Consider the following 11192-nt stretch of genomic DNA (forward strand, 5'->3'; position numbering starts at 1 on the left):
TCAGAGAATTGGCAGATGTGTTAAGAAGTTTGGTCAGCCGGGCGTTGGTGGCGCACGCCTTTAATCCCAGCACTCGGGAGGCAGAGGCAGGTGGATCTCTGTGAGTTCGAGACCAGCCTGGTCTACAGAGCTAGTTCCAGGACAGGCTCCAAAGCCACAGAGAAACCCTGTCTCGAAAAACCAAAAAAAAAAAAAAAAAAAAAAAAAGAAGTTTGGTCAATCAAACTATTAAAGATAGCTTCTAAATGGGCTTTATTAAAATATATCCAACGACTTTTCATAAAGAGACGATGCTCACTAAGTTTCCTTAGAAAGATACTCATTGGATACACAGGAGTTATCCAGGAATATGCAAATAAATTGGGTACAGGAAGTGGAAATACAGTGTGGCTAATTTTCTTTCTTCGCCACTGAAGCAAAGACAGGCTTTGAAACGGACCAGGTACAGGGCCCTCCCTAGGCCTGGGCAGATGGACCTCTACCACTCGGCTTCATGCTGGCTCATTTACTTGGTGTTTTGCAATCCTTAATGTGCACAGCTGGCAGCTGAACGCAGGTTTGATACTAACAGTTTAGACATCTTTAGATGGAGCAGATGGAAAATTTTACACAAATAAAGTAGGAGAAAGTGTGCAATTAGGTTTTTATCTGCAGTTACATGACGCATCCTCTGTTTTAGTTTAGAAGATCACCTTAGTGGGTGGTCATGATCTCCCCTATATCCAGACCCTACCTTCTTGACACCACATTTGATGTTGGCTAAATTCCCAAGTCCCAAACTTTTGTTTTTGTTGAGTGTGAATGAAATAGGGAATGCAGCAGTCAGCAAAGAAAAAGGCATACCATCAGAGAGACTGTAACAGTCCAGTACATTATGGATGCATTCCTTGCTAGTTAAGTCACTATGGTAAAATCCTTGGCAGGATTTTTTTCAATAGTTTATTCATGATGTTCATTATTATGAGTTGTAAAGAGTATGAGAATTTCATTTTTAAAATGTCTTATGGAATGTATCACTTTCTTAGATCTTGTAGACATGCTGTGGAAACCATAACATAAAATATGAGTTACTTACAATAACTAATTTTAATCCCATCTGCTAAGTATGACAACATTAGCATTTCCACTTAATTAAAGCACCCTTAAAGCAGCGATGTTTTAATCACTCCGTTTTATTTACTCTCCTCCGGTGTCACTTATAATTGTAACTTTTTATTTTTTAATAATGAGGGATTTTTTTTCTCCTTGCATCAGACAAAAAAAGTGCTGTCGATAATTAGCAGTCTTCTGTTATTAGTAGACTCAGGTGTCACAACTGTGTCTCATCCTCATTACAGTAAAAAATTTCACCTATCAGATTCATTATTGCTAGATAATGCGACTGAGAGCCTTTGCAGGCCCTCCAGAAAAGTAATTCAGCCAAGCAAAATTATCAGCTAATTATATTTAGAATCAAAAGCCCAACAACTATTTGCAGATAAATTGTATGAATTGAAGTGAATAGATCTGAATATTAAGATTCATAGATTTAGCTGATGATTTGTTAATTGGAATAAAAAGGTCATTTACTAGTCATTTTAACAATAGATCAATTGGAACCCTATTTATTATTTAACTGGTAGTGCATAAGGATCGAAATAATGAATAATTGTATTATCATGAGTGTTTTTCAGAATAGGAAAATATGAAGAACTTATGAGGATGCTGTGTGATTTATTTTTAAATATTATAGACTTGTTTGTGTATTTTAAAATGTAATCCCAAGCTAAATATTAACACTAATATTTTAACAAGTCCAAAACTAGCTGAAAGAGATTGTTCTGCTTTAATGAATTAGAACTTCGACTATGGATTAGATGACTATTTGCAAAAAACAAAAAAAACTAAAATCTAGGTGGTAGGTTTTATTAATTTTTTTTCTGTTACATCAAATAATGCTGTTCCCATCTTATTGTATGGTGTGTTAATTGGTAGAGACATTTTGAACATAGGGTATTATATACTCATACAACGACTTGAAACGTAAGTCAGCCTGTAATGATTTTCTTTTAGTGTACAGAATAATTCAAATTCATTATTAAAAAGCAGATAATATGCACTTTCTGAAATGCCTGTGATTTCTCTCTTAACTTATGTAATTATAAGAGAATGCTCATACGTATTTGCTTTTCCGTTGGCGCAGCATTTTAAAACCGAGTGACTTCAGACACCATGCATATTATTTCCCTTTGGTTCGTGAAGTACATTACAGGCTGATATGCTCAAAAGTTTTCTTAATGATTTGTACTGCAGCACAGTGTAGTTTATAGCTGTGCTTATAAGACATGCACGTGCAGAAAAGGGTTAGAGTGCTCGTCTTCTCAAACTGATCGTTGCATTTTTCCTGTGCTTTATAAAAACATAGCATTTTTCCAGAATTGGAGCTCCAAGTCAATACTTTCCCTTTATCCTAATTTCAGTTTAACATAATAAAAATAGGGAAAACATCCCCCACTTCAAAACAGTTTAAATTGCATGTACTCTGTCACTGTAAATAAACAAGGTAAACATTGACATGACTTCAGATCATTCTTGGACCGAAAAAAATCTGCAGTTCAAAATAAATTCTGCCTTTGGTCAACATTTTGGATGCAATTCAAAGTTTCTCATAAAATAAACATATTTTAAAGAGTGTTTTGAATTTCACTGCATAATTTCTAGCCAACAGAAATGACAGTGGTATCTTCAAGGTTTAAGATATGTCAGATCAATAGCCATTGTGCAAACCTAGCAAGATTACAAGGGGCTATACCTTCCCTCTGCTTAGCCCCCTACCACTGCCACAGGGAGAAAAGCTCCTGTAGATGCTCCCTGGGGAAACTCACACTGCAGAACTTTGTGTTTGTTTAATAGTGAAAGTATTCTTTCCTGATAAAATAGAAAGTAAGCCGAATTTTTTGTGAGAAAAGCAAAATTAAAATAATCTGAACGAGAGTTTTTCCACAAAGGGAGAGTTTTACGTCTGCATAATAACAAATTGTTTCAAAGCCTGAGCTTGAAATGAAAATGCCCCATCACAACAGATTGTAAATTTTTTTCCTGTGCTTTTAAAACTGCCTCGATCATTTCTACGGCTTCCCTGCTACAGTATTTGCTATTTTATTTAAACATTTTTTGAAAAATGAACATTCTGAGGCTTTGCAGCATTATTAGGAAAAGCTGCCCATACTTTCCCATGCTGTTGAATGTGTTTATCTGCTGATTATAAAATGTGTTAAACAGTATTTTAGAAACAACAAAAATGCAGCGCTGCGCTGTGATTAATTCAGTGAACAAAGCATATGCTGCCGGTTCTGTCCCATGGAAGTCGGGCATGATCAATAAAATCTTGCAAAGAGCAACTCTGGCGTTTAGGGATATACTGCCGACCATGGTTTTTGTCCCACGTAGCTCCCCTCTGACTGACGCTGTGCCTGCTCTACTCTTGTCCCCTCTCTGACGTCTCTGCAGGTTGGAAGCTGTGTACTGTGGCTGCTACCCACTTTGTCCCAAAGACTTGGTTTATCCTGAAATATTTCCAGGTAGCTACTTTCATGTGCTTTTTCTTTGTTGTGATTTAATACAGGATCCATGCTAAACTAAAAGTTTGAAAATAAACTTGAGTAGGAGCAATTGTTTATTTGGCAAGTCAACATGTTAGTGTTAAGGAAAAATTTATGTGTTTTAATACATTAGAGTAAGCTTATATTTACCATCTGTTCTTTTAAGATAACAAAAAAAGCAAGTTTTCAAATAGCATTCTTCATTGTTAGCATACACATCTCATAATGACGGATTTTTATAAGCAGGTCAGTACTGCTGCAATTGCTAACAGATTTTTTTTTAATGATACACACAGAGAAAATTCAAGGATTGAAAGTCATACCAAATTCTTTAAACAATTGACTAGTTAATAATATGCAACTGTTGGACAGAGTGCATCCAGCTATCGTACTGGTTCTCTGAAAAATTCTCATCACTAAATACATCACATATGCATTGTGCTACATTAGAATAATGTATTTTAATCACCCAGAGGAGATGTCTAAACAGCACAACTACACAGTCTTATTTAGCATTAAACATCCTTGTGAGCTGAGGTAACCTTATAAAATCATGCTTAAATAATGTAAAACATGAGGCGGCACAGAGCAATATGCATTTTTAATTAGTAAAGTGACTAATATCGAGTGTGTGCTTTGAGGTTTTTGTTTCATTAAAAATGTATCTGTTTTTCCTGCAGCTGAGTATCTGTATTCCACACCTGAACAGCTTTCAAAGAGGCTCCAGAGTTTCTGCAAGAGACCAGATATTATAAGAAAACATCTTTATAAGGTAGCTATTGAGAAGAAATTTACGTGATAGAAATGCCAAATTTAAATACAAAGAAATTTTTTTTTTAAAAAAAGCATCTAATTAACATACTAATGTTTAAAGGAAACATGCTAGGGAGGGTATTGGTTGTTACACTAACAAGGATTAATTAAACTGGATGCCAGTTGTATTAACCTAGGTCTTAGGAAATACGTGCACTTCATGCACAGTACATGGTTTCTTTTTAATTTATTGTTTTCTAAGATGACTGTCCTGTACATTTAGCCCCAAGAGGCTTATAAAAATGAACCTGGATTAATGTAACTCATTAGTTGAAAAGGAAGTAAAGGGAAGATTCCACAATTATACTAATAAGGATAAGCCTTTCTTCCCATCATAATGAAATCCTAAGTGCTCAGAAATGTAAGGGAATGACATTAGTGAAGTTTGCTGCTGATTGAACTACACACATAAAGACAGACAGCTTTCAAAAGTTTTATTCCCCCACCCCGCAGTCTATTCAAAATGGGCATACAAAATTCTTAGTATGTTTAGTCAGATCCAGCCGTGTCAGCTCAAAATGTCAAGGCAAATCGTTTATATGAATAGCTTCACCCATACTCACCTCCTCTTCCCTTACCTGAACCAAGCATCCTAAATTATAGAAATAGCACAAAAGGCCCCTACTGAAAATGTAAGTAGCTAAAGTGGGATCTGCTCTCTGGGCTCCAGAAGTGGCTCTAGGCCATGAGTAACTCACTTCCTTATGTCCTTTGACTATAGTGTCTTCATTTTATTAAGGTTAGCAAAGTTTACAATCTAGCACTTTTATAGTACAGAATCTTTTCATTTTCTATGTTAATATATAGCCTTCAGCATGAAATACACTCCTCTGCCTTTTTTTATTCAAGGCCTAAAATACATATTTACATGTTGATACTTGAAAAGCATGACTTTATTTCTCCAGGAAACAGTTAAACCTCAACAAAAAAAGGAAGAGAACCAAAAATGCAATTTAACACCCAATTTCAAGCTCATTATCTTTCATTGTCTATTAACTTGGCAATGGTTCAGAAGGTAGCTCATAATGGTTTAAAATGCTGACTGAACAGTTCCAGGCTTCAGTGTCACTGCCTGAGCCGAGAACTGTTGTATCATGCATGTGAAGCCTCGCAAAGAGTGGGCCTCCAAGGCTCACTCCAGCATTCACTCAGTCCAAAGCCCAGTAGTGCTCTCGTTCACATCCACCACGCATGTGATAGGCAGGCAGAGCATGCAGACTACGAAGTTAAGGAAATACAAATTTTGGTACAAGTGGATTCTTGCTATATTTGTGATGTAAACCTATTTCTTTGTTTTCACAGGTAAAATATCAACTCTTTGTTATATTTGGGAATTTGGATGAAGTGTTTATAGAACTGTTTTACCATCAAATTTTTTTTTGTTTTAATGTTGGTTCAGGTCAAGTTCTCCTAGCCCTATTACACTCCATCTGAGTCTTCAACTCTTTCACAAGGCCTGCAACAGTTGTCTGTAGTTAGAAAAAAGCAGATTTCTAGCTGACCTTTCTCAATAGAATTACTACCCTTCTGAGATATAATGTTTATTTGACAAATAATGGAAAAATTCTAAAAGAATGTTAGCTTGTTGTATGATGTTAATATACAAAATTCTTCACATACTTAAAAATGGCTCATAACTAAACTGCTACATTTTAACTCTCCCAGATAACTTTAGTTTTTACATGATAAACCTTGCAACTCAATGTTTTATAAATTAGTAATCTATAAGAATTTACATGTATGTTTTAAGTACTTTTGCAATGAATTTTTTGTTTTAAATCTATGATATGCCTTAATATATGTCCTCATTGGAAAATGTTAGTGATATTGTATCTAAAAATTATTCTCAAAATTTAAAGAAAGTTATCTAAAATTACAAGAAACCAAGAGCAGTAAGACAAATGGCCCATCATGAGGCGCTGGATTAAAAATGCTAGGAATGGACTCGAGTCTGCTTTGTTATACTGAAACAGGTCAAACTGGTAAGAATGGATGTGTCCAAAAGGTACGAAAAGCATAAGCTACAGTCATGTCTCCAGCTCTGTCTTGTTCCTGTCCCAGTCTCAGGTGGTATCTGCTCTCCTGAGCAGATAATGGAGACGTGCTTCCCTCCAGGACAGCTCTGCTTACTTGTGCAATGGAAAAGGACCTTCGAGTGTTTGGAAAAAGAGCGCAAAGGCTTTTTTTTTTTTAATGCTCTTTTTTTTCTTCTTCCTTTTTTCTTTTATTATTTTACTTCTTCTGTTGGACAGTTGTGTTTGCTTTTATAAAGCATATACTCCTAAGTCTGAGAGGACAGAATGTCATTGGATTCCTTCATTTGTTCCTTTTACATTTTACGCCTTTTCTTGTTGTTGCTAAAGGTTCATGTTCAACATCATCCCAACATTGTGCCATCTAGAGTTTCTCCTAACGTACACTTTTTCATGTGGACTCAGACTTAGAAACTTAATGACTGGGATAAGGCTTTTAAACTTGACTTTCTTCTTATAGGAAACATTGCACATTTAGTATGACTAAGAGATTGGGGGCTGTAACTTGCAGCAGGATTTGAAGCAGAGGCAGAACTGATTCTGTCTTGTTGTTCTTTTGTTGCTTAAAATGACGTTCTGCATTAGAAGTCTATGACTGCTTCACCTGAATGATTTCAGGCCTGTGACGTTTAAATATCCATCCCCTTCCCCCATGTGTATGTGTGCATGTGAAGGTGCCTCACGCTCACACACATACACACTTAAAGATCATTGGGAAAATCTAATACATGTAAAAAGTAAATGCTTCTTAATAATCTTAAAATCTAAACCTTTTTTATCACTTTAAAAAATCTAAAATCTACTTCTTAAAAAATTTACATGCATGAATTACATAAAGGTTTTGACTATAACTTTTTTTCTAACATTAACCTGTATCTTGCTCCAGGTAGAAAATTACACTAACCGTGTACTTCTGTGGGGGAAAAAAAAAGTTTGATTTCTCTCGCAGGAAGAGCTCTTCTGGACCCATCAGCCTACTGGACATGAGGTTCCAGTTCCAATGCAACGCCAGTTGCACTGACCGTTTACACGGACAGTAGCACTTTTCTAGAGGCCAGGCTGGATGGAAGTCGCACTTTTGGCCTTGATTTTAGTCCGTTACTCGCTGAAAGACTCTAACAGTTGTGTGAGACTGGCACATTGTGCTTCACCATAACTTTTTATCCTTTTCTTTTTAAGTGCTTTGGAAAAAAAGAGATGGTCCCTTATTATCAGTACTGAAAATAGAACAAGAATATGGCCAGTGTGCAGGGTAGACAGCACCCGTGCTCACAGCAGAGACCTCTTTTCTATCCTGTTCTTCATTTGCTTTGACTTACAAACTGGGCAATGGCATATGAGTGTGTGTAGTATGTGTGTGCTGTGTCTGCGTAAATACAAGTGTGTGTGTATATCTGTGTGTCTGTGTATGTATGTATCTGTGTATACATGTGTCAGTCTGTGTGTATCTCTGTGTTTGTATATCTTTGTGTGTGCTTGCACTTGGGAAAAGGAGGAAAGTGTCCTTGTGCTTTGGGGGAGTCACCTGTAGTTTCCCAAGGTTTTCGGAAATAACTGTTGATTTTTACTCTGTCCTTTTTAAATTGTTCAGCAGTTGAGAGCTACAAAATCTATTATTTGGAGGAAAGAATTTTCAGATTTTTGTCTAAAACTCATTCCAAGCAATGATTGTGCTTACAAAGCAGACTCGATGCCCAGAAAAGCCATTTGCAGTGGTCTTAATTATGTCAAACTACATTCATCCAAACCACAACCAAGCCTTTTCTAAGTCCCTTTAAGAGACTGTCACTCTGGAGTCCCCTTTAACTTAGAGCATGGAGTCTAGATATGGATAAGGTGGATCTCACCAGCATTAACACTACTCTAAAATCTTACTTTTTCCTGAGAAAATGAAAAGATTTATAGTGCTCTGTCAAGAGCTTATAAAATCTCTAAGCAACACCTGCAAAATATTATGCAGGTTCTCAGTCTTTCTCTCCTTCTTCTGTCTCCCATATACCTTCCTCCTCTCCTCCCCTCCCATCTTCTCCTCTCCTCCTTTTTTCTTCCCTTACCATGATTTTATATGGTTTGTCTCTGCTTTGGCCCGTTTAACTTGGTTGAGATTTTGTCATTCTCCTTAGGTAAATTCTTGGCCTATGGGTTACTCCTCTGCAGATCTAGAAGGGTTTTTTTTTTTTCCCCCCCAACCATAATAGCATTTTTCCCCGAGGAAGTGCTATAATGAAATAATGAATAAAACCCATTTGGCAATATAAAGCACCTTATAAATTCCATGTACTAGTGAGGGCATTTATCTTGTGCCCTTGCTCCTTAAGGGTAAAACTCACATGGCAAAGCTGTTTCTTGAGAGTTCCATATACCTTCTGTGTGTGAAAGTTCAAAGACAGATGGTCACCGTCTATGAGCCATCATTCGTGGCGTAAACCAAGGGATGTGTGCAGCAGTCTCTCCGTGTGCAAACTGCTCCCTCTCCCAGCTGAAGTCAGTGCTGTCTTAAACCAGCCAGAAGCCAGGCTGTCCTGGAGTCATCCATGGAGCTTGGTGGCTTGGGAGTTGTAGCTGGAGAGATGAGGCAAGTTTGCAGTGTGAGTTTTCAGGCGTCTCTCATTTCAGGGCCTGCGCTTCTTCACTGCTTTCTAATCTCTCCTCCCCCTTGTTGCAGGGTGAAGTGGCTCCATTTTCTTGGGCAGCCCTACATGGCAAATTCAGGTCTCTGCTCACAACAGAACCCAGGGAAGATTTGTGACAGATGGGGCTAAGTCACAAACTTGCAGCCTAAGGCAGAATCTGAAGAACTTTCCAGAGTGTGCCCATATTTACCTGATCAGAGAGAAAAGAAAATCTGCAGAGGAAGCCGAGCCTGGCTGCTTGTCATAGCTGACACAGAGCCATCTGCCACAAACCTGTGGCGGCTTCAGATCTCCAATCCCTGCCACCACCCCAACTCAAATTAAATACAGATTCCTAGAGACGTTATGATGGTTACACATGTCCTCGGCATCACATGTAGGAGACTGTTCAAAAAAAAATATGTGGCCTGTTGTATAACCGCACTCATGTATCCCATATGTGGTGCCACATTGAATTTCCGGTTGAATCCGTTTTTATCCTTTGTACTGGATGACATGGTGCCTGAATTCTTTCTCTCTGCCGGCAAGATGGCAGCCAAGCTGCAGCTTCAAACACTCACACTTGGCTGAGTTTCTACCTGGGTTGCCAGGTTATCATCGGAGTCCTCAAAGGGCCACAGGGCCTAGAAAGAGGATCAGAATGCTCCTGAACTAATTGGGCAGCCATCTCAAAGCTGCTGTAGGCAAAGGGCTGCTTTAGCACTTTTCTTTTAGCAAATTAATGACTCTCTGGCACAGGAGTTTTTAAGTGAAGGTATTAATAAGGGGTCTGGCAGGTATTCCCATGATTCTCAGAGTTTCATTTGCATTTAATTAATCTTAAAGAAACTTGCAAGATAAACAGCTGTAATGCGGACAAACATGGCAGATACCGTGAGTGAAGGCCTCTCATCCATAAAATGAACACGAGATACTTGTTCTACATTTTCTTCTTATGGGTAAAAATAGAGAAATCAAAATGCTTCTGACAAAGCCATAATTTGGTACAAATATTCTTCAAAAATATTTGCATCCAACTACAAATACATTCTGTGATAAGTCACTTATGATTCTTGTAGTCAAGCTGCTCTGTTTGTTGGTGTAAAGATATTTTAAATGGCTGGATTGTAAAATAAATTTTTAATAAACTACCCGCTGTAATTTTAATTAGCATATTCATTTGCGTTTAAGTGTGTGCACCTATCTGTTTCTTACTGAATGCTGCCTTGTGTCAGAGAAGACAGAATACAATTGTCTGTTGTAAGGATGAACAAGGATCTGAGCTGCAAATGTTTGTTACATATTATGACATTTCCAAGACTTTCTTTGCATTCTGGAAAGCAGGAGGTAAACATTTGTAGTCATTAAGGTAAAGTCTGTTGATAAACCATCTTCTGTTTACTGCCAGGTAAATTGTAACTTCCTTGCCTATTGAAATGGAAAACTTCTATGTAATGCAGAGTGAGGAAAAGCCAGAGAGGTGACTAGACTAGGGCCAACCCTGGGTCTCTGTTCTCTAGAGGAGCTGGGTGGTCTAGCAAGCATCCAAGATGGAGCAGATGATTGCACTAAAGTCCTACAAAGTCCTTGTGATAGGTATCAAACTAGAAATCAGAAAATCAGTCAGGGTTAGGGAGCCATGCACGGTCCTCAGGGTAAAGGCAGTCATGTAGACCAGTGACCTAGGAAGGAAATCCCTGAGAGCTGGGAGTTTCAGAGCAGGAAATGGAAGCAGCAGAAAGAAACCTAGCTGTCTGTGGGTAGACTCATACCTGTCTACTGTGAGAACCACAGCAGGTGGGGCCACTATGCCACTGGCTTCTTGTCCTTGCCTATGAGGAAGCCACTAGAAAAAGATACTTCACCCCGTTCATAAAGGGCCCAGAAGCTCTCAGAAGTCCCGCTTCGTCTTAATCTTTGGAATAAGGAATCTAGCAGGGATGGCTCATTTGAGAGCAAAACAGAAGATATCATTGTAAATAAGAAGCTCATAGATACATCTCTTGGGCAAGGTTTTACTTTTTACCCTCTAATGAAATGATGTAGTCAGAAAGATACTTTTCACAGGTGGCCAAGAAAAGATACTTGGTTTCTCTGGTTTTCTGTGGTTCTTTTTCACTGGTTAATAGGAAGAAATTGCATCTCTTCAGAGA

General features: G+C 37.9%; 1 protein-coding gene across 7 annotated transcripts in view; it reads left to right on the forward strand.

Moving 5' to 3' along the window:
• The window catches only part of LOC121462986 (glycosyltransferase-like domain-containing protein 1), a 354055-nt gene extending 343865 nt beyond the window's left edge, over positions 1-10190 (forward strand). For all 7 annotated transcript variants that reach the window (XM_041674978.1, XM_041674980.1, XM_041674983.1 and 4 more), the window contains 3 exons: positions 3490-3560; positions 4262-4353; positions 9093-10190. In XM_041674978.1, coding sequence (XP_041530912.1) covers positions 3490-3560; positions 4262-4353; positions 9093-9176 — 247 coding nt within the window. In that variant the 3' untranslated portion in view covers positions 9177-10190. The remainder of the gene's footprint in view (positions 1-3489; positions 3561-4261; positions 4354-9092) is intronic.
• The last annotated feature ends 1002 nt before the right edge of the window (positions 10191-11192 follow it).

This window comes from Microtus oregoni, unplaced genomic scaffold, assembly GCF_018167655.1.
Source record: "Microtus oregoni isolate MIOR12 unplaced genomic scaffold, Mior012 000025F_ref0000491, whole genome shotgun sequence".
Lineage (NCBI taxonomy): Eukaryota > Metazoa > Chordata > Mammalia > Rodentia > Cricetidae > Microtus > Microtus oregoni.